The sequence below is a fragment of the Chiloscyllium punctatum genome, chromosome 9, assembly GCF_047496795.1.
Source record: "Chiloscyllium punctatum isolate Juve2018m chromosome 9, sChiPun1.3, whole genome shotgun sequence".
Classification (NCBI taxonomy): Eukaryota; Metazoa; Chordata; class Chondrichthyes; order Orectolobiformes; family Hemiscylliidae; genus Chiloscyllium; species Chiloscyllium punctatum.
In genome coordinates, this window is record NC_092747.1 from 55,701,460 (window position 1) to 55,725,342 (window position 23,883).

The 23,883-nt window shown below is 40.9% G+C and overlaps 1 protein-coding gene across 2 annotated transcripts in view; it reads right to left on the minus strand.

The window, feature by feature from the left end:
- mrps9 (mitochondrial ribosomal protein S9) overlaps positions 1-23,569 on the minus strand; it is a 108,363-nt gene extending 84,794 nt beyond the window's left edge. The window contains exons 1-2 of one of the 2 annotated variants that reach the window (XM_072577585.1): positions 23,299-23,384; positions 2,970-3,115 (exon numbers count right to left, since the gene is read on the minus strand). In XM_072577585.1, coding sequence (XP_072433686.1) covers positions 2,970-2,972 — 3 coding nt within the window. In that variant the 5' untranslated portion in view covers positions 2,973-3,115; positions 23,299-23,384. Of the gene's footprint in view, positions 1-2,969; positions 3,116-23,298 lie in introns of both variants that reach the window. The other variant, XM_072577584.1, reaches the window with a different exon arrangement.
- Between the last annotated feature and the right edge of the window lie 314 nt (positions 23,570-23,883).

Below are 23,883 nucleotides of genomic sequence, written 5' to 3' on the forward strand. Positions count from 1 at the left end.
GTTGCCTTATCTGGATGCTCTTCCCTGTAAAATGACTATATAGTTCATTAAAAAACTGCTGTTCAAGAGAACTGAGAACTCATGCCCCTGTGCACACAGGCGTTCTTTCTCTCTCCCTCCAGGGCCAGGAATAAGATGGAGGTAAACCTATACTGCATCTCGGAGCATTTTGCTTTGACTGACACAGGATAATGAAAAGGAATAACAATATTGGCGCAGTCAGCAGGATCCAAACGGATAGTTACAATCGGACAATGTCAGCGTTCGCTTGGAATATCGGTGTCTCGAGGCGGATGAACCAACAAGAAAAGATTTTAAACCTTGGCCCCTCTCGATATTCCTGTGTGCTGGAGACAGTCCCCTCGCTTCACTGCTCTCTATTCTATGGATTCCTCAAACGGTAATTAGTTCAGTCAAGAGACACAATTTTGCAAGCGCACTGACAAACAGATGTTCCAGTCCTCTGCGCTGCATCGGTTTGGCGTGTAATTGAGGTTCGACTCCTCTGCACGGTATTGGGGTTCCAGTCCCTTGTGGAGAGGGGTGTAATTGAGTTTCAAATCCTCTGCACGGTACTGGGGTTCGAGTCCCCTGGGTGGGTAATTGAGGTTCACAAAAGGAAAAGTGCATTTTGAGTTTGATGTATTGTTAAGATTTTAGAGAATATTAGAACTTAAGGCTAAGCTGTTTAAACTCTTTCAATTATTGCTAAGCCTTCATTGGCCCCCTTCATATTGCAAATTCAAAGAACGTTCATCTCTAAAGTTGTCACTGTAATTCCAACTGTTTTATTTGGAAAGTTTCATTTAGAGAACATATTTTAAAATATTCAGCATTTGTTTCCCACGAATATTTGAGATTTAAATCTGAACTAAAATCTGCCTCTTCAATTGCTATGGCACAGGAAACATATTGTTGTTTTCTTGTGGTTCCAGAATTTTGAAATACTTTTCCTGACAGATTTCACATTAGCCAAGTATCAATTTGTTCAAGGAAAATAATTTCTTAATAACCTGAATGGGGTCCCCCGTGGGTTTGATTTTAGGATCATTGATTGTTGTTTATAATTGACTGAATTGTTTCAGCAGAACAATTTAGAAGTTTATTGTATAAAACTTCTTGTATCTTGTTTATTGTATATTGTAACAGACTCCAAGAATTCAAAGAACGTTGAAATAGGCAGACACAATTTAATGTAGTCTTCATACTGATAACCACATTGGCAAGGAAGGAGTGAGAGAGGAAATGCAAAGATACTTTCAGCAGACATCTTCTCTAGAGTTTCTCCATTCACAGGTAAAGCACGCCTTCGGACCACCACCCACCCATCCATAACCTGGTCCAACAGATTCAATCAGCTCCCCAGTCGTGAGCATGAAAAGCAAAGTTAACAACAGTGAAGAGAAGGTCGGTAAACATTGTCAGTGGCCTACCTACGGACATTAAACACGTGAGCTTTACCTTGTTTTTCAATCATTTACAGGATATGGTGGTTCACTGACCAAGCTAACATCACAACAGCCAGTTGGCTTTGCTACATTTGACAACGGAGCTGAAGCAGCAAAGAATGCAACATTCACCTAGCTGCTACACTGCACACTTAGATGTGCTGGTATCCTCCATCTGAAGCATCTCCGGAAGGATGGAGGTCTTGTTAGCTTTGTGAAATATTTAACTGCCCTTATCCAAGAATTCAGGTTTCTCAGTGGAATGATGCAGAAAGACAGATTGGGTTTTGGTTTTTCAGATTGGACTTTACTGAAGGAGATTTTGGAGAACGGGCTTGTTTCCACTCAACCTGGAATTAAGGACTGCGGATTTAAGAACTTCACTGGTGAATTTTTTTTTCCTTCATGGGAGGATTCTTCAAATTTTATTTACTGTAATGGACTAGTAATTTTTGTTGTTATAATAGTTGTATGCTGTGTGTCAATAACTTGCTTAAATACTGGCTGTCAGAATCTTATGAAAGCTGGTAGTGCCATCTCGGTGGTTATCATGAAATGATAAAAGGAGGGAATGTGAATGTATATAGGGTATGAGTAGGTAGGGAAAGAGTTAAGCTTTGCATTTTGTGAAACAAGAGGTTCAGCTGAGCATGACTCTGATCAGATAAGAACTTGCAATTAACAATGGGGTGGTGGAAGCTAGGGTAATAGGTTAACAAGGTGAAAAAGCATTCATTATGTAGAGCCATTTAACAATATTAGAAGCATTCAGTATGTAAGGACAGTTTAACAAGGTGAAAACTATTCATTATGTGAAGCCAGTTATTCATTGTGTAACAGCAGATGGCTTAATCTTTACCATTGACACTCGCTGATTCTAATGGCCACCCAATCAATATGTATGTTGCCTTATCTGTATGCTCCTCCCTGTAAAATGACTTTAACTCATCAAGAAACTGCTGTCCAAGACAGAAGACCAAGAATTCATGTCCCTATGTATATGGGTGATCGTTGTCTCTCACTCCACGGCCCAGAATAAAGATGAAGGAGGTTAAACCATACGGTGTCTCTGACCGTTTTGCTTCGACTGACACAGGGATAGGGAAACAGGACGACATTCGTTGCTGTGTTAAGTATTTCACTGAATATGAACAGACATGCAGTGACTTCCTTGCCAAATTTGTATCTTCAGCTTGGCATTGAAACACTGAACCAAAAGGTGCTCAGAGTTTCAGCCTTTACCTCAACAATCTTCAGAAAGGAAAGTGTCATGATCTCAGTGGAGACATGCAACTCCTAAAAAAAAAAGTCAAATGCCACTGGACGGAACCACATGACCTCAGTTTAAAACAGAAGACATTTTTCAATGACAGATTCAAACAAACTAAATGCAAAAGAGAAACTGCCCCTATTCTTCCCCTCCTACTGTACAAGTAAATTTTCCCTTTACTTTGGTACTTCTTGCAAATTGCAATACTGTCTTAGATAACCACTTTAAAACTTAGAATCAACACAAGTTACCATAGAAGGGGCAGCATGGTGGCTGTGGTTAACACTGTTGCCTCACAGTGCCAGGGACCCAGGTTCGATTCCACCCTTGGATGACTGTGTGGAGTTTGCACATTCTCCCCGTGTTTGCGTGGGTTTCCACCAGATGCTCCGGTTTCCTGCCACAGTCCAAAGATGTGCAGGTTAAGTGAATTGGCTATGCTAAATTGCCCATAGTGTTCAGGGGTATGTAGGTTAGGTGTATTAGTCATGGGAAATGTAGAATAATCAGATGGGTGAATGGGTCTGGGTGGGATACTCTTCCAAGGGTCAGTGTGGACTTGTTGGGCCGAATGGCCTGTTTCCACAGTGTAGGGGGATTCTATGAAGAATCGATGAATTATCAAACAGATATAACAGAGGTGGTGGTGAGCTGTGTGAAGAAGTTGCCCCTTAGGTCCTTTTAAATCATTTCCCTCTCACCTTAAACCTATGCCATCTATGGAAACTATGGACTCCCCAACCCAGGGAAAAGAAGTTATCTATTTATCCTATCCATGCCCCTCATGATTTTGGAAATCTCGAGAAGGTCAACCCTCAGCCTCTGAAGCTCCAGGAAAAACAGCCTCGCCTTATAGCTCAAACTCACTAACCCTAGCAACATCCTTGTTTATATTTTCTGAACCCTTTCAAGTTTCACAAGATCATTCCGATAGGAGGGGATCCAGTATTGCGTGCACAATATTCCAAAAGTGGCCTAACTAACATTCTGTATAGCCACAACGTTGCCAATGTTTTATGTCTGCTTCTTCCATCTTTAAGAGTAACTTACTAAATTTCTATTTTCCGATCTGAATTTGCCTTCAAGATATTATTATTAAGCTTGAGAGGGTTCAGAAGAGATTTACCAGGATGTTAGGAGAAAGTGAGGACTGCAGATGCTGGAGATCAGAGCTTAAAAATGTGTTCCTGAAGAAGGGCTTATGCCCGAAACATCAATTCTCCTGTTCCTTTGATGCTGCCTGACCTGCTGCGCTTTCCCAGCAACACATTTTTAAGCTTTACCAGGATGTTGCCAGGTATGAAAGGTTTCAGTTAGAAAGAAAGGCTCCAACACCATGACCTACTGATAGAAATAAAAGAGGTAACACAGGGGCTCAGATTAACAGTGACTGGCCCTGATTATCAAGGCAGTATGCGACTGAGGATGACATCAAGGAGCCTGAGGAAATTTGCACTTCATGAAAATCAATTGTAAACTCTCTACTGTGTTTTCCACTGGAGCATAGGAGATTGAAAGGTGAGCTTATAGAGATTCATAAAATCTTGAGGAGTACAGATATGATTAATGGTAGGTGTCTTTTCTCCAGGTTGGGGGATTTCAAGACTGGGGGGCACATTCTTAAAGTCAGAGGAAAGAGATTTTAAAAAGCCATGAAGGACAAGGTTTTCTTTAAACACAGGACAGCTCACATGTAGAATAAACTTCCGGATGAAGTGGTGGACCCGTGCACAGTCACAACATTCAAGACATTTAGATAAATGCATTAATAGGAACGGTTTGAAGGAACATTGACCAGGAGCAGGCACATGGGACTAACTTAGTTCGGATTTATATTCTGCATAGACTCATTGGACCAAACAGTCCGTTTCTGTCCTGCGCGACTCTTATGACTCCGTGTGCCCATCCCCTGCCAATTCAGTTCAAATCCTCCCAAACAGAATTAGCAAGTCTTCCTGTGAGGATTTTTCTTCCACTCCTGTTCAGGTCCCACCTTCCCCATTGGAGGTCCCATTGCCCTGCAAGTTTGATGTCCACTTTCTTAGACCAGCTTTCCAATCACTCAATTCTCTGATTTCTGTGGTCATTGCTCCGAGTTGCAAATGCTAAACCTTAAGTCTAATGTTTTAGGTTATAATGGTTGCATCCCTGAAATCTGAAGTCATTTATACTAACATGGACCACGACCTCTGGCTGAGCATCCCTTCTCAGAATAATGCACTGCAACTGCTCCAAAACATCTTTTGCCAGGAAGGCAACATAACTCAAAGTCACATCAACAGTTCAAAAACACTTGTCTTGTCCTTACTGCTATTGCTCTGCCATACCATTTCTCTCTCCACACCAAATTCTCTACAGCTAAGGTGCTCATGGATTCCATGATTTCCGCTGGTTGTACTTTACAGAGGAAATATCCTCATCTGCATCCAAAATGGAATACCAATTAGCAAGTTAAATCATTAAAAAGCAGGGAGTGGATCATTACGGGGGGGGGGGAAATGTAGGGTTGCAAAGCAAAAGGATAGTTATAGAGTCTTAGAGATATACAGCATGGAAACCCCCAGACCCTTTAGTCCAATTTGTCTATGCCAACCAGGTATCCTACACTAATCTAGTCCCATTTGCCAAGACTTGGCCCATATCCCTCTAAACCCTTCCTATTCATGTACGCTGATGCAGGTGCCTTTTTAAATGTTCTAAAAATACCAGCCTCCATCATTTTATCTGGCAGCTCATTCCATACATACACCACCCACTGTGAAAACATTGTCTGTTAGGACCCTTTAAATCTTTCCTCTCTCACCCTAAACATATGTCTTCTAGGTTCTGGACTCCCCCAACCCAGGAAAAAGACCTTGGCTTTTTACCCAATCCATTCCCCTCATGATTTTATAAACCTCTATAAAAGGTAATCCCTCAACCTCCAAAGCTCCAGTGAAAACAACCCCAGCCTATTTAGCCTCTCCCTATAGCGCAAATCCTCCAACCCTGGCAACATCCTTGTAAATCTTTTCTGAACCCTTTCAAGTATCCCAACATCCTTCCAACAGGAAGGCGACCAGAAATGCACACAATATTCTAACAGTGGTCTAACTAATGTCATGTACAGCGGCAACATGGTCTCCCAACTGCTAAACTCAATGCTCTGACCAATAAAGGAAAGCATACCAAACATAATCTTCACGATCCTATTCTATCCGAGGCTCCACTTTCAAGGAACTATGAACCTGCACTCCAAGGTCTCTTTGTTCAGCAACATTCCCCAGGATCCTACCATTAACTGTATAAGTCCTGCTCTGATTTGCCTTTCCAAAATGTAGCACCTCACATTTATCTAAAGTAAGCTCCATCTGCCACTCCTCAGACCATTGGATCCCGTTGTAATCTGAGGTAACGCTCTTCACTGTTCACTGCACCTCCAATTTTGGTGTCATCTACAAAGTTGCTAACTGTACCTCCCATGTTCACATCCAAATAGTCAATATAAATGATGAAAAGCAGTGGACCCAGCACCAATCCTTGTGGGACACCACTGGTCACAGGTCTCCACCGCCACCTTCTGTCTTCTACCTTTGAGCCAGTTCTGTATCCAAATGGCTAGCTCTCCTTGTATTCCATGTGAACTAACCTTGCCAAACACCTTACTGGAGTCCATGTAGATCACGTCCACTGCTCTACCCTCAATCTTCTTTATTACTTCTTCCAAAAAAAAAACACTCAAATCAAGTCAGGACTTCCCACACACAGCGACATGCTGACTATTCCTGATCAGTCCTTGCCTTTCCAAATATGTGTAAATCCTGTCCCTCAGTATTACCTCCAACAACTTGCCCAATTAGAATCTGTATGGATAGAGGTAAGAAATAACGCTGGGAAGATGACACTATTAGGTGTGTAGCACCTCCCTAACAGTAGCTATACAATAACTGTAGCAGTGCAGCAATCATGGGTAACCTTAAGCTTCATATAGATTGGAAAGAGCCTCAAGAAGACAAACAACCATACATGCTGAAAAATGTATTGCTGGAAAAGCACAGTAGGTCAGGCAGCATCCAAGGAGCAGGAGAATCGACGTCGATTCTCCTGCTCCTTGGATGCTGCCTGACCTGCTGCGCTTTTCCAGCAACACATTTTTCAGCTCTGATCTCCAGCATCTGCAGCCCTCACTTTCTCCTAACAACCATACATGGTAGAATTTAGCATTCAGTTTGAGAGGGAGAAACTTGGATCAGAAACAGCTAAACTTAATGAAGGGTATTTACATAGGAAAGAGGACAGAGCTAGCTAGAATGAACTGGGAAAGGAATTTAGCAGCAAAGACGAGTTGAGGAATAATGGCAAATATTTAGGAAAACGGTTTATGGCTCAAAGATATAATCCAGTGAGAAAAGATGATTCTTGAAAGGGAATGAGACAACCCCAGTTAACCAGAAAAATTAAGGATAACAAGAAAGTGAATGATGCCCAGTTAGGACATAAATGAGGTGTAGTCAATCTGTCGAATTCTTTACTACAGAGGGCTACAAAGGCCGGGTCATTAGGTGCATTGAAGGTTTAGATAGATTTTTAATCAATAAAAGGGAATTAAGGGTTGTGGGGAAGAGACATGTAAGTAGAGTTGAGGATTATTAGGTCTGTCATGATATCAGTGAATGGCACAGCTGAATTAAGAGGCTGAGTGCTCTACTTCTGCTACTATATTTTATGGCTTTATGGTCTAAGAGGTTGCCCTTTTAGGACAGGAGTTAGGATCAATTCTCTCTTTCAAGAGGTTGCATGACATTTAAGCAGTGTCTGCCTCAAAGCGTTGCAGGCAATGTAACTGAGGATCTGAAAGCTGAATACAGGCTGAGGTGACTAGTCATTGTCAGGGGCAACCATTTAACAGATGCTCTTAATAACTTAGGTGGCAACAAGATGGCTTCTCAATGCAAATAAGATGACAAAATGGCTTCTCGGCTGCAAACTGACAATTCTGCTAAAGCTGCATAGGTGACTAACCACTGTCTTCTTCAATAGAGATTAGCAGACAATGCACCCTTTAAAGCAAAGAAATAACTCAACTAGTTCAGACCTTACTGGCCATCCTAACCCACCTTCAGATGCAGGTGCAATGGCTCGGTCAGTGAGATAGGGTGTTGGAAAATAAAGTTAGTCCAATGATATTTCCTGGGAACCAAGTAACTGTCAAATAAAGCAGTATCATGCATTGATTGGTAATTGTACTCTTTGAATGTACTATACGATCATGGCCTATGCCCTCCTTTAAGAAACGTACAAAAATGTCTTTGTGTTAAGCCATGTGTGCAGCTCCTCCAAGGAATACGGAAGTACATAACCTCCGTTTTTCCAGATGCTCTGTGCCTGGCCGTATGAAGAAATAAAGAATGAAGTCTTAAAGAACTAGACCGATCATGGAACAGAGGGACACCCCCACCCCACCAGGGTCCAGATCTTCAGAATTGAATTTTTAAAGGCAGAGATGGATGAATTCTTATCAGGCAAGGAAATCAAAAGATTATTGGGAGTAGACAGAAATGCACAAATCAAAACCCAGATCAGCTATGATCTTACTGAATGGCATAGCAGATGAAAGGGTCCAAATGTTCTATTTCTGTTTATAATTATGTTTATAAACATATGGTCTTGTGAACCTTCATAATATTCAATGTTGAACTGAAAGAGTAATTCTCCTGAAAACAAATTGTCATTCACCAAAATCAACTTGCTGTGGGCAAAAAAAAATGCATTACATTTACCCAAAACAGGGACTTCAAAAATCAAGGTTTTTCTTTCAAACATTTAGCACCCACTTTTCTTGGAAAGCCCCCAATTTTATTGGAAAACTCCAGATTATATTCATTGTGTCTGTTATGACATTCCTAACTTCTCAGAGTGCTCTTCTGGCAATAATTTTACATTTACACATTTTAAAAACTATTCCTTCTCGGTTTCTATCTAATTCAGGTCAAATCTGCTATCTTAAAAACCTACCCATGATCCCTCTACTCTTGTAAATTGTCACATCTCCAAACATCCTTTCCTCTGAAAAGTCTTTGAATATGCTTCTGAGGGATCATGTTCAAATAAGAACAGAAATCAGTAAGTGGTGAAATAGTCTCTTTATTCAGCAGCCACAGTAGCACTAGTTCAAGGTAGCAATAGAATCCCAAAATACAATTCTTACAATAGCCTTTTTATACACAGTTCTTACATATATTAAAATTCCATTCCTATGGTGTTAGGCTGTTTCATGTACAGGTTTGAGGGGTTTCTGTCCTGGATGCCAGGAGATGGGTTAACCATGTGCTAAATACTGGCTGCTACTCCTGATAGGTTTACGAGGTCTGCCTTACCTGCTTGCATAATTAAATGGTGTTAGTCCTTCTATCTTTTAGTTGGTAAATGTTAGTATAATATATTAGGCATTTATGCTCTAAATAAGTTAGAAATTATCTGTACTAAAAATAAAAGGATATTAAACTGTTTACTGCAGCTAGGTTGAGAGATTTGTTCATTATTTGCCAGTGAGAGTTTCACTCGCTCGCATTTTCACTTAAGCACTGTTTTGACAGTTAGTTTCTTAAAGGGATAACGGCTCAGTTTAAAAAAGGTATCTAACAAGTATATACTAATTGGGGAAAATATTTGGTGTTCTGTAATCTATTCAGGTCCAACAGACAATTGGTAAAGGCTGATTAATATTATAATCTTGTGTGGAGACATGGTTTGGTTGGTATTGTTCTGAATACACTTATTCAGAGGTAAATTAGCCTAAATACTGCTTATAGCAAAGGCTGATAAGGTATGAAAATGCAGTAATGGGTTTGAAAGGATTGATTTGATGAGAAAGGGTTGTTTTAATTTAGTCTACCTTATGATAGTAAAATATACTACAGAACTGCATTTTATGAATGAAACCGCAACCCATTGTTCGCTTGCGAGTAGGTTAGTAAAGGAGTTATGAATGAATAAACAAAGCGTTTGAGAGTGGGTTAGTGAAGGGACCTAGAATACAATATCTCACACTTCCATCTTCCAATTTGTGCCCATCTAGATGGCAATGAGTGCTCCTTTCTAATTTCCCAGGTTTCTTTGCCTCCCCATTCTCATTAACTCATTTATCAGGTGATGCAGTCATAGAAGGTAATATGTAATCTGTGTTTGTCTATTTATTTGGACACATATAGAAGACGATATTGTCAATCATGACCGCTCCATTAAACTTGTTGCTATGGCAAAAGGAAAGCATTACTTTCCGAGACACATTTAAATTGGCACAAGAAAATAAGTATAAATTAGCAAAAAATGTTTTTTTCCAAAAATAACAGTCACACTTGCACGCAAGGCCATCACCTCAAATGCGCCTCCCATAGACTAGCAAGGCTGCATTTTAGTTACATTTAATTACATGTTTGTGTTGAACACATTCACAACATCTGAAGCATTTCAGAATTGCTCCACCTCCTCTGGAGTCCTTCTGACCCATCATTTTGTCAATCTTTGCAAATAAGCTTGGATAGAAGCCTGCGGATTACTCTGTTGACAACTCTGAAAAACACTTTGGTCTATCCAACACCTACTGATTTCCAAAGCAAGGAGTTGACCTCGAGCAAGTGTTGCAGACTGGCACATTCCAAGGACTACATGCTGTTACTGTGCAGAAGCAAACTGCTTTAGGGACCATATATGGGTATAAAGATATTTTTATGAATAAAAATTACTTTAAAGTGGGGGCTTTCATCTCTAAAATTTAACTTTTCCGCGTGGTTAGAGTGGACTACAGCCAAGGTGGACTCAAACTGAGCATCCATAAGCAAGGAATTGATGAATAAGTGCTACTTGATAACATCATCAATAAAAACTGCATTACTTCTCCGATTATCAAGAGAAGGTTGATGGAGCCGTAATTGGCCAGATTAGATTCATCCTACCTTTTTTGTGGACAGGATGTATGCAAGTTTTCCACATTCAGAAAAAATGCCACTGGTGCAACTGTACTGGAACAGTCTGACCTGGGGCACAGTTATTTCCAGCACACAAGTCTTCAGTACTAAAACCAGAATGTTGACATCACAGAGAGCCTTTCCAGTCCCTTCACTTGTTTCTTGGTAGCATGGGGAGTGAACAGAGTTAGCTGTAGATTAGTATCTATGATGCTGGGAACTTCAGGTGAAGGATGACATGGATTATCCACTTCTGGGTGAAGATGGCCCCGAATGCTTCTTTCTTGTCTGTTGCACTGATAAGCTGAGTTCCCAATTCATTCTTCTCCTGTTAACTGTTCAACTTTCCATTACCATTCAGAGCTAGATATGGTGGACTGCAGAACAATAGCCTGAACCATCATTTGTGGGATCATTTAGTTTTGTCTGCAGCATGTTGCTTTCTCTTTAACATGCCTCTAGTCATGTGTTGTAGTTTCACCCTGTTGGTTTCTCAATGTTAGGTATGCTTGGTGCTGTCCTTGATGTACAGTCCACACATCTCTGAATTAGGGCTAATTTCCCAGTCTGACAATAATGGTAGAGTGGAGGATGTGCCTGGCAATGCAACTGTAGATTGGGATTGAAGGCTCTCAGAAACTCATGGTTTCCCAATTTTGAACAATTCTATCTATTTGGAATTAATCCAATTTAGTATGATGGTCAGACACACAATTAGGAATTAGTCTTCTCTAAGCATATGCAGTAATCAGTACTATTCCTATCAGGAACTAATGTATTGGTGATGGGCATATTGTTGAGGATGAAGTAGATTTATTGCTCTTGTTGGTTCTTGTCACTACTGTCAGACTGGGCCTGCAACTCATGTGCTTTCAGATCAGCCAGTTGGAATGCAAATGAGCCCTACTTGCCTATGGGCATTAAATATCCCTGTCTAGGGGGGATCCAAGATGGCGGCGACCCAGCAAGGCTGAGTCTATAGTGCTCCTCCCAAGACTTGGGCAAAGTGGGTCACCCACCCCCACCACACTCACCAAATCATTTAAAATTGCTGTTTAAATTTAATTAGTTGCTTAGTATTAAATTTAAACAATCTCATCTTTAGTAAAAATGACCAAAGGAAAGGGAGCCCACAGCTCTCAGCAAGCAGGAACCCCTCCCCCACCCTCTCCAGCTGCAGCAGAAGCATCCGCACCCGCCCCGGGGGACTTACCTATGGCGGCAAGCCTCGCAGAAATGATCTCTAAACTGGATGCGAAGATTGGTGCTTTTATTGAAGAATCCCAAAGTCGATGGGACTCACTCTCGGCCGCGCTGCAAAAGCACGATCGAGACATTAAAGAAATCGAGCGCCAAATTGGAGGGGCGGAGCTAAAGGCTGCAACCTCCAAAACTACAGCACAATCAGCCATTGATCGGGTCCGGACTCTCGTACAGCGAGTCTGGACCTTAGAGAATCACACTGATGATCTCGATAATCAAGGTCGTCGAAAAAATATTCATTTGCTGGGCCTTCCCAAATGGGAAGAAGAGGGCCAGCTTGCAGCATTCCTCGAGCAGTGGCTGCCATAGCTTTTAAATCTGGAGGCTGGATCAAGCTGGGTAAGGATGTAATGGGCCTACCGGGTTGCAATACGCGGGCCTGGTTCGAACCAGCGCCCTCGCCCAGTCCTGTTCCGGCTGCAGAGCTATAAGGAAAAGGCAGATACTCCTAGAAGCCTCTAGAAATCTTGGAAAAGATTCCCAAGCCATGATCTATAAAGGATCCAAGATCATGTTATTTCAGGACTTTTCCCCAGCTCTGGTCCGAAAGAGGAAGGCATTCGATGAGGCAAAGAAGTGTTTAAGGGACTTAAATATTCAATACTCCTTACGCTACCCAGTGACGCTACACTTTAACCATGAAGGATCCGTGTATAACTTCGGATCGCCGGAAAAGGCTAAGGAATTTTTGGACTCTCTTAGATAAATTGTAAGAGATAATGGACATTGGTTTGCCTTCCCCCAACTCTGGTTTATATCCACCCCCCCTTTTTCTTCTCTTACTGTTTCTCATCTTGGGGGGGTGGGGAGAGGGATTTATTTATTTGTTCTCTATTTAACGATTTTCTCCCCCCCCCCCCCCCCCCCGTGTTTTTTTTTGTTATTCTATGTATGTTCATATGTGTGTATATGTATGTATATATATGTAAGCCGGGGGTTTTGGTTAATGTTGGTGGTTACCTTATTCTATTTTGCCTCTGGCTCTAGGAGCAGGGTTGTTTTCCCTTGTTATTTTAATTATTACTTGTTGAGGTTGTAATTTTATAGTTATATATGTTTACACATTGTTGGTGTGGGTGGGGGGGGGGGGGGGTAAGGGTGCTCACTGTTAACTCTAGCTTTGTATTATACCTGAATTCTCCTTATCCTACTGAGGAGCACCTGGGTCAAGGGTGGGGCATTGGTTGGGAGAGGATACGATGGACCTTTGGAAAGGATGTGACACCCCCTGGGAACAAGGGGGAAAAAAATCTCCATTTAAATACGTTTTATTTTTTTATTATTATTTAGAAATAGTTTTTTTATTATACTGTTGAGAGTGTATTAGAGAGCCTTTATTTTTGTGAATGTTATATGCTCTGTGCTCGGGATGTTCTGGATAGGGTTTCCCCTCCCGAGGGGTCTCGGATTTGCCCGGACGATTATGGTTGATCAGTCGGTTAAGTGGTGCACCTGGAATGTCAAGGGGAGTAATTCGCCAGTCAAAAGGAAGAAAATATTATCAAATCTCAAGAAAGAAAGAGTTGATATAGCTCTCCTACAGGAGAAACACCTGTTGGATAAAGAACACTTGAAATTACGACAGGGTGGATTTGATCAGGCCTTTTTTTCTTCTTTTAGCTCAAAAAGTAGGGGAGTTGTTATTCTTATTCGGAAGAATTTTCCTTTTAAAATCCTAAATCAGATAAAAGAAGAATCTGGACGATATATTCTGATTAAAACCCTTATAAATGGAGAGGAATATGGGATTTTAAATTTGTACTGCCCTCCGGCACACCCCTTTAAATTTATAACGGAAGCCTTCTCAAAATTGATGGCTCTTGGTGCCCGTCATACAATTATAGGGGGAGACTTTAATTGCATTATGGATCCAGAAATAGATAGGATTCCCAAGAGTACTGCAGGAGTATCCCAGATCTAGACAATTGTTGGATCTGAACAAAGAATTAGGATTAGTAGATGTATGGAGATGCCTTCATCCACAGGGCAGAGATTTTTCTTTTTATTCCAATCCACATAAATGTCATACCAGAATTGATATGTTTTTCACCACCTCGATTTTTTTAAACTCCATATCATCCTGTAAAATAGGTAGTATAGCAATTTCCGACCATGCTGCTATATATATGGAAATCAAGGCGAGGAACAACGGGACATCCCCTCGGCATTGGCGTATGGACCCCTTCCTAATGAAAGATAGTAAATTTGTAAAGCACTTCTCTCAAGAATTTAAAACTTTTTTAGAAATTAATTTAGGTACTGCTAGCAACCCATCAATGCTTACACGCGAGGTTTGATCATCTACTCAGCGACCCAGAAAAAATTAAAGGGAGAACAACAGCGGCTGCTCAAAGCTTGCTTAAAAGCAGCTGAAACAGCATACGCTGATAGACCTTCTATCATCAAATTGCAAAGGATTACGGCCCTTAGGACAGCTCTCAACACTATGCTTACCCAAACGGCTAAGAGGGAAATATTATTTGCAAAACAAAGGTTATATGAATTTGGCGACAAACCGGGTAGATACTTAGCATTTCTTGCAAAGAGAAAAAGGCCCCTCAAACTATCACGTCTATCAAGGAAAGTACGGGTATTTTGACTCATGATCATAAAAGGATTAACGCAATCTTTAGAAAATTTTATTCTGATTTATATAAATCGCAGGATTGTGAAGACAGGACTAGGAGGATACAATCATTTTTTAAAAAATTTGACCTTTCCGGGCCTAACTCCGGAACAGGTATCAGTCTTAAATGCTCCCCTAACAGCCCAAGAAATACATGATGCAATCAGGCAACTTCAGAGAGGTAAGGCACCGGGCCCAGATGGTTTTCAAGCTGAATTCTATAAAGAACTTACAGAAATATTGGCTGGTCCACTTATGGACATGTATAACTATGCATATAGTCAGGGCTGTCTCCCGCCTTCGCTGAAAGTGGCAAATATCTCTCTTATCCTTAAAAAAGGAAAGGATCCAGAAGAATGTGGGTCATACAGACCAATATCCTTGCTAAATGTAGATTTTAAAATCCTTTCTAAAACGTTAGCACTGAGACTAGAAAGGGTACTGCCACATATCATAAAGGAGGATCAGACGGGGTTTATTAAGAGCCGTGGATCATCCAATAATATTAGAAGGGTTTTGAATATGATTCAAGCCTGCCATCAGGGAAAGATACCAGGAGTAGTAGTTTCATTAGACGCGGAAAAGGCATTCAATAGGGTTGAATGATCACATTTGTTTAACACATTGGAAAAGTTTTCCATTGGAAAGGTGTTTACCAAATGGGTTTCCACATTGTATAGTGATCCCAAAGCAGTTGTGGTTACCAATAGATTAGGTTCAGATAGCTTTAGTGTGGGTAGGGGCTGCCGTCAGGGATGTCCTCTCTCGCCATTGTTATTTACGCTAATAATTGAACCACTAGCAGAAGCTACATGGGCTGATCCTAATATAACGGCCCCGAGAATTGGTACAGGTAAACATAAAGTTACCCTTTATGCAGATGATGTTCGTCTATTCCTCAGTAATCCTCTAATGTCCGTGCCTCACTTAATCCAAGTTATTAATACATTTAGCACATTCTCAGGCTATAAAATTAATTTCTCAAAACGGAGGCTATGCCAATGCGTGGCCTTGCAATGATACCCCACTTAGTGGATGGATCCCATTTTCCCTTTCGTTAGTCCCTGGAGGGTTTCTTATATTTAAGCATTTTTATTACCCCAGTACTTGGTCTACCTTTGTGCATTTAACAGAGAGGATAAGGCAGGACCTCCAGCGATGGGGAGACCTTCCAATTTCCAGGCTGGGTAGAATAGCACTAATTAAAATGAATGCCCTGCCCCCTCTCCTATATCCTATGAGAATGCTTCCGGTGATGCTGCCGAGGCTGGCACTACGTAAATTATATGGCTGGTTGGGTTCCTTTATCTGGAATCATAGACTGCCCCTCATTAAGCTGAAGAAGCTACAGCTTCCACAGGCAAGGGGAGGACTGGACTTAACTGATATTTCCTAAAATCTGGGAAGTTCCCTATTAAGTTACATAGCTGATTGATTGTGGGTCAGACAAGACCCAATCTGGCTGGACATCAAGGCTTCTCAAGTAAAATGCTCACTTATTAACCTTTTATTTTCAGACAAGAGGAAAATCATTACGGATCACGGTAAAAGCCCTATAATACTAAACACAATTAAAGCTTGGAATATAATGTGTCAAAATGAGGGCAACTCACATAAAACATCCCTCTATGCGCTGATAGTGGGAGCATGGGGATTCCAACCGGGGTTTACAGACGCCACTTTTAAACTCTGGAGATCCAGGGGTATCTCATGTCTAGGGGACCTATGTAAAGAAGGGGTCCTGATGTCTTTTGAACAGCTGCGTCAGAAATTCGGATTACCTAATGGAGACCTCCATCGATACTTCCAAATTCGAGATTATATACAAAAGAAGACTACGTTATTAGATAGTCTTTATAAATCAGATGGAGAATGTAGAGTACTACGACTAATGGGGGTATCCTCCATCAGTACTATTTATCATTTACTACATGATGAAGTATTGGGAGATATGGACAATCTGCTTAAAACAAGGGATCAGGAATTGGGACTAGAAATCTCTATAGAAATGTGGAATGATATTTGGGTAAACGCCAGAAGAATCACCATCTGTAACAGAACTCAGGTTATCCAGCTGAAGATCCTTCATAGGGCCCATATAGCACCGGATCGATTGGCAAATTTTAAGGCATCTCCAATGTGTCCCAAATGTAAAATAGAGGTGGGCATTCTTGTACATTGCCTATGGACCTGTCATAAGATCCGTAGATACTGGACTAAAGTAGCAAGTACCCTGACAGAAATTTTAGGAATGGAAATTAAAGTGGACCCTGTATCTCTCCTTTTGGGCTTTTCGAACCTTCCCTCCCTGGATATGTATGGGAAGAGACTATTTTCTATTCTCTCTTTCTGTGCAAGGAAAAATATTTTGGTGAACTGGGTGGCTGAGGGCCCCCCTGGACTTTCAAATTGGCACAGATTAATTATGGAATGTATTCCCCTTGACTTCCTTACCAATATGGTGCACCAAAAGACCGAATTATTTTATAAAATATGGCAGCCCTTCTTGAATTATATGAATACAGATATTTCGGCTATCCTAACAAGGGCTTTTATTTAATTGAGATTACAAACTAGGCTGGTTCGGGGCCCCTTGGGAGAGGAATCCCGCATGAATACGGGTTTTGTTACATTTGATGTTAACACATTCCGAGCATGTATCTGACTACCCAATTTCTGTGTTATCTGTATTTTTTTGGTTTTTTTCTCCTCTTTCTCTTATTTGAATAATGTAAGAGACTTAAATATATACTCTGGTTAGTTGTAGGTTAGATTCGTAGTTAGTTGAGTTTTGTTTTTTCTTCTTTGTCGGTATTTTTCTTTTGTTAAATTTTGGTTATTATATATATTTAAGATTTAATTGTATATCAATGTTTGTACTTGAGAGTTTTGTTTATTTTTGTAAACTTGTCAAAATGTTAAATTTCTAATAAAAATATCTATATATAAAAAAAAGTCTCTGTCTAAAGCACATTGTGCTCTTGGTAACCTAAGTACGTCTTATAAATGAGGTCCAGCATAGAGAGAAACAGTTAGTAGTCAGGATATTTTCTTTTCCATGTTTGACATGATGTTGCAATGTACGAAGCAGAGCCAAAATCAAGAACCCAAGGAAGCATATGTCAGGATAGATCGAGTGAATCCTAAGAAGAGTATAAAGGCATAAGGAGTAGACTTAAGAGGGAAATCAGGAGGGCAAAAGGGGACAGGAGATAGCTTTGGCAAATAGAGTTAAGGAGAATTCAAAGGGTTTTTACTAATACATTAAGGACAAAAGGGTAACTTGGGAGAGAATTGGGCCCCTCAAAAGATCAGCAAGTCAGCCTTTTTGTGGAGCCACAGGAGATGGGGGAAGATACTAAATGGGTATTTTGCGTCAGTGTTTACTATGGAAAAGGACATGGCAAACATAGAATGTAGGGAAATAGATGGTGACATCTTGAAAAATATCCATATTACAGAATTTTTAAGAAAGGTGGTAAGGACAAGCCAGGGAACTATAGACCAGTGAGCCAGACATCGATGGTGGGCAGGTTGTTGGAGGGAATCCTGAGGGACAGGATGTACATGTATTTGGAAAGGCAGAGCCTGATTAGGGATAGTCAACATGGCTTTGTGCAGGGAAAATCATGACTCACAAACCTGAGTTTTTCAAAGAAGTAACAAAGAGGATTGATGAGGGTAGAGCGGTAGACGTGATCTATATGGACTTTAGTAAGGCCTTCGACAAGGTTCCCCATGGAGTCTGGTTCGCAAGGTTAGATCTCAGAATACAGGGAGAACTAGCCACTTGGATACAGAACTGGCTCAAAAGGTAGAAGACAGAAGGTGGTGATGGAGGATTGTTTTTCAGACTGGAGACCTGTAACCAGTGCAGCGTCATAAGGATCAGCTCTGGGTCCTCTACTTTTCTTCATTTATTTAAATGATTTGGATGTGAGCACAAGAGGTATTGTTAATAAGTTTGCAGATGACACCAAAATTGTAGGTGTAGTGAACAGCAAAGATTACCTCAGATTACAGCAAGATCTTGATCAGATGAGACAATGGGTTGAGGAATATGAGATGGAGTTTAGTTTAGAAAAATGCGAGGTGCTGCATTTTGGGAAAGCAAATCTTAGCAGAACGTATACACTTAATGGTAAGGTCCTAGGGAATGTTCCTGGACAAAGAGACCTTGGAGTTCAGGTTCATAGCTCCTCGAAAGTATTGGAAAGATGTTTTGAAACTTGAAATGGTTCAGAAAAGATTTACAAGGATGTTGCCAGGGTTGGAGGATTTGAGCTACAGGGAGAGGTTGAATAGTCTAGGGTTGCTGTTCATGGAGTGTCAGAGGCTGAGGGGTGACCTTATAGAGGTTCATAAAATCAGGAGGGGGCATGGATAGGATAAATAGTCAAAGTATTTTCCCTGGGGTGGGGGAGTCCAGAACTAGAGGGCATAGGCTTAGGGTGAGAGGGGAAAGATAAGAGAGACCTAAGGAGCAACTTTTCCATGCAGAGGGTGGTACGTGTATGGAATGAGCTGTCAGAGGAAGTGGAGGCTGGTACAAATGCAACATTCAAAAAGCATCTGGATGGGTATATGAATACAAAGGGTTTGGAGGAATATGGCCAGGTGCTGACAGGTAGGACTAAGTTTGGTTGGGATATCTGGTTGGCATGGACAAGTTGGACCAAAGGGTCTGTTTCCATCCTGTACATCTCTATGACTCTATGACTCCCAGCACCAGCCCCAGCTGATTGTATATTACTGTCTGATGCTACCTGTCCAACCAATGGGACAAGATGTACCCAGAGATGGTGATGGACGGGTCTGGGCATTAGCTGTAAAGTGTGATTTAGCAAGGAACACCCTAACATAGTCATATTGCTCTAATCAGTGGGATACCTTTCCCAATTTTGATACACATTTTGCATAGACAGAATTGATAGTAGTTGTCTTTTCACTAAGATGGGAAATTTCAAGACTAGGGAGCACAGTTTTAAGATGAGAGCAGAGTGATTTAAAAAAAGACGTGAGACAATTTTTTTTTACCTAAGAGTGGTTCTATGTAGAACGAACTTCCTGAGGAAGTGGTGGATGCAGGTACAACTACAATGTTCAAAAGACATTTGGATGGATACATGATTAGCAAAGGTTCGGAGAGTTATGGGCTCAAAGCAGGCAGGTGGGACTAGTTTAATTTCAGATTATGCTTGGCATGGATTGTTTGGACCAAAAGGTCTGCTTCTGTATTGTGTGACTCTACGACTACATTGGAGTGTCAAATGGGCAGGGATTATTTTTGATGCACAAGTGAACACCAGTTGGTTTGTCTGGTTTCATAGACCAGAAATGGACATAGAAAACGCTGCAACAACAAAAATTGCTGGGCAAACACCAGCAAGCTGCATCTGTGGAGAACTGAAGGAGGGTCACTGGACCCAAAACATTAACTATGCTCTCTCTCCACAGATGCTGCCAAACCTGCTGAGTTTTCCTTCCAATTTCTGTTGTTGTTTTTGATTTCCAACATCTGCAGTTCTTTGATTTTTTTAGTTTAGCGAAGAAACTGCTGTGCTCAATTAAGCTAACAAATCAAAAGTTACTCCTTTGTATGCATTCAGCAAACCAAATAATAGCAAAACACAACTTCCCTAATAGTACCAACTTTTGTGAGCAAATAATACTAAGCACAAAAGCAACCAAAATATATTTCCCTGCTCCAGTATTTCCTGTTGCTTCATGCACAACTTTTTGACCAATTACAGAATGCTTACTAGTACTCAATATTTAACAAGCAGATCCATACAAATTTTAAAATGACTACTCAACATAAACTTTAAGGAATTGATTACGTAACCTCCTCTTATTATTTTATCAATTATATTTGCCTGCCATCCATATTTTCTGGTCATACACTGATTATTCTGAGCTCCTGTAATCACACAAGGACCACCATATCCTTTTTATATAAATTCTGATGCATACATTAGTCTCGGCACTACAGAGCACGTGTCCTCCTGGTTGCTATCTGCAGCATCTTAAATAGGAGACCCAGTGTTCCAGTGTCTCCCACAAGGGAAAATATCTTTTCAGAATCCACCATTTCAAGTCCTCTCAAGATCTTAATGATTCAAAAGATCACCTTTCTTCTTCTAAAAGCTTAGAAAGGATATATGCCCACCCTGACCAACTTTTCCTCATCAGATAACCCTTTCATTCTAGGACACTGTACAAAATGACTGTCAGATTTTATTTGAAAACAAAAAGCAAAATAGAGCAAATCTGAAATCAAAATAAAGTGCTAGAGAAGCTTAGCAGGGTCAGCAGCATCTGTGGAGGGAGAAATAGAGTTAATGCTGATTCCAATGGGAGTCTTATCATTAAAATCTAACAATCACTGCCATTCGTTGGGAAAGTACCACCCATTTCTTACACTGGATTTCTACTAATAACAAGGATTTTACACACAAATATTAAAGACAGGAAAGGCAATGGCAGTAGACTTCAGAGACAGAACAAGGTCTTACTATGTGGATCTGAGCAGATTTCCTGTTTTCAGACAGCAGTAAGATGCATTATGTAAATACAACAAAAATAGATCTCTGGGGAACACATGGTGACATTGTCAAGTTTCTGATGTTGCACTGGCTGGTTCAGCACAGGTAAAAGTGGAAGAACCTAAAGTTGTGTAGCACTTTTCTCTTTTTGGGGCATTCTAAACTATTTCACAACAAATGAATTGTATCTTTTATAAATGTTGCAATGTAGGAAATCAGTTAAACAGAGGGAAAAAAAACACAGAAGTTAAAAGACCAACAAGTCATTTTTGTGATATTCAACAGGATACTGTTATGTAAGAATTATTCTCAAAGAGTTAATGTTGGAAGTTGCATTATACTTTAATCAGATGATGTCAAACCAGCTTGGTGGGGATAAGATAGAACATCTTTGAAGGTCATGGAGTGAATACTATATTGACAGGTTTCCTCGTTTGTTTGTCATTGTTACTAAGACAATGTAACCGGTGCCTAATTGCTCTCATGTAATGAATTTCATCTGGTTAGGATAAGAGCCTCTTGTCAAGATTCAACAGTGATTGATCCTCAATCACTATAAACCAATACACTTTAGAAAATAATATAAAACAAAGAACTATGGATGCTGGAAATCTGAAACAAAAACAGAAACTGCGCCAAAATTCAGCAGGTCTGGCAGCACCTGTCAGAAGAAAGCAGAGTTAAAGTTTCGAATCCAATGACTTTTCAGTTCTGAAGAAAAGTCACCAGACTCAAAACTTTAACTCTATTTTCACCCTTAGACCCAGTTAGGGAAAAGAACATGGTACCAGCATTTGCCTCCCCACAAATACCAGACTGCAGTAAAATTCCCTTGCCATTGATAGAACATTGAGGGTGGAATCTTTTACTAGAAGTTAGATGAAGCCTGAATTTAATATCTCATCCAAGATCACACACCCGATGGTGCAAGACTCCCTGAGCACTTGTGCTCAAAATTTCTGGATTGTTGTTTGAGACAGCGATGTTACAACTCAGGGGGTTGAAAGAACTATGTTGAAGAGTGTGGTGCTGGAAATGCACAGCCAGTCAGACAGCAGCCAGGAAGCAGGAGAATCGACATTTCAGGCATAAGCCCTTCATCAGGAATTCCTGAAGGGTTTATGCCTGAAATGTCAATTCTCCTGCTCCTTGGATGCTGCGTAACTGGCTGTGCTTTTCCAGTACCATACTCTTCAACTCTGATCTCCAGCATCTGCAGTCCTCATTTTCTCCAAGTTGAAAGATCTACAACAGGATCACAATTCTGTCAACATTAGAAAGTGGACAGGAAAGTGACTGATGGAGTTCAACTCTGATAAGTGTGAGGTAATACATTTAGGGAGGCCAAACTGTAAAAGAGAATACACAATGAACTGAAGTTTACTGAGAGGTGATAAAGTGAGTGATCTTGGTGTGTAAATGCACAGGTCCTTAAAGGTAGCAGTACAGGTAGATAAGGTTGTAAAAAAAAAAGGGATACAGAATGCCCTTTCATTGGCAGAAATACTAAATACAAAAACTGGGATATAATGAAACTGTAAGACACCAGTGAGCGTGCAGTTCTGGTCATCACATTACAGAAAGTGCATAATTTCTCTAGAGACAGTGCAGAGAAGAATTACTAGAATGTTGTCATAACTGGAGAACTGTAGCTATGAGGAGAGATTGGCAAGGTTGGGTTTGTTTCCCTTGGAACACAGAAGGAGTGACATGATTGAGTTGTATAAAATTGTGAGGGATAGAAACAGTAGACAGGAGGAACCTAGTTCATTTGACAAAGTTCCAAAATCAGGGGTCATAAGTTCGAACTAAATGGCAGAAGGATTTAGAGGGGACATGAGGAAAAAACTTTTTTTTATGCAGAGGGTGGGGTGGGGTGGGTGGCTGGAATTCGTGGTGGAGACAGAAACCCAAACTCTTAAGATGCACGTGGATCTACATTTTAAGTGCTATAAGCTGCAGGACTATGGGCGACGTACAAGCGAATAGGATTAGAAGGGCATGTGTCTTTTTGGGTCAGCATGGACAGGATGAGCCAAGTGACCCCCCTCCCTCTATGCGATGTCATTTCTATTAAAGGTGGGAACGAAGTGAGTGAACAGATCAGGAGCAGCCGACTTTGGAATGTTTCTCTTCCCCCGAAAACTAAAAGTGTCTGATTCCGCGCTACACAGGAAAACCATTAAAACCGAGCACTTACTAAGGACATCCTGACAGGAGTAGGAACATTCACCGCCATCGAACACCCGGAACATCTCTGGAGAAAAGCACACAACCTCCTACCACGAGCAGCCATTACTGAGGTCAGCAGTGCGCATGCGGGACAGGTAACCTCTCACCCCAACCGGCATTATGAAAAAAAGGGCTGTACACCGAACTGATTTTTGAAAAAATAACATTCTACAGTATTCACCGGGGTAAATGTGCTTTTCTGTTAGAAGATGAGCCATTGTCATTGGACAGTAATCAAAAAGACCTGGAGCACGCTCAGTAAGCAACTAATGGGTGGGCGGGCCGGATTCGCAGCGCATGCGTGTTACGCTCCCGAAATAGTAAGGGATAAACTGGGCATGCGCGTTTATCTGAGCATACAATCCCTATAGTGTGGAAACAGGTCATTTGGCCCAAGAGGTCCACACCAACTCTCCGAGGAGTAACCCATCCAGACCAATTCCCCTACCTTATTACTCTACATTTACCACAGACTAATGCACCTAACCTAACACCCCTGAATACAGTGGGCAATTTATCATAACCAATTCTCCTAAACTGCACATCTTTGGAT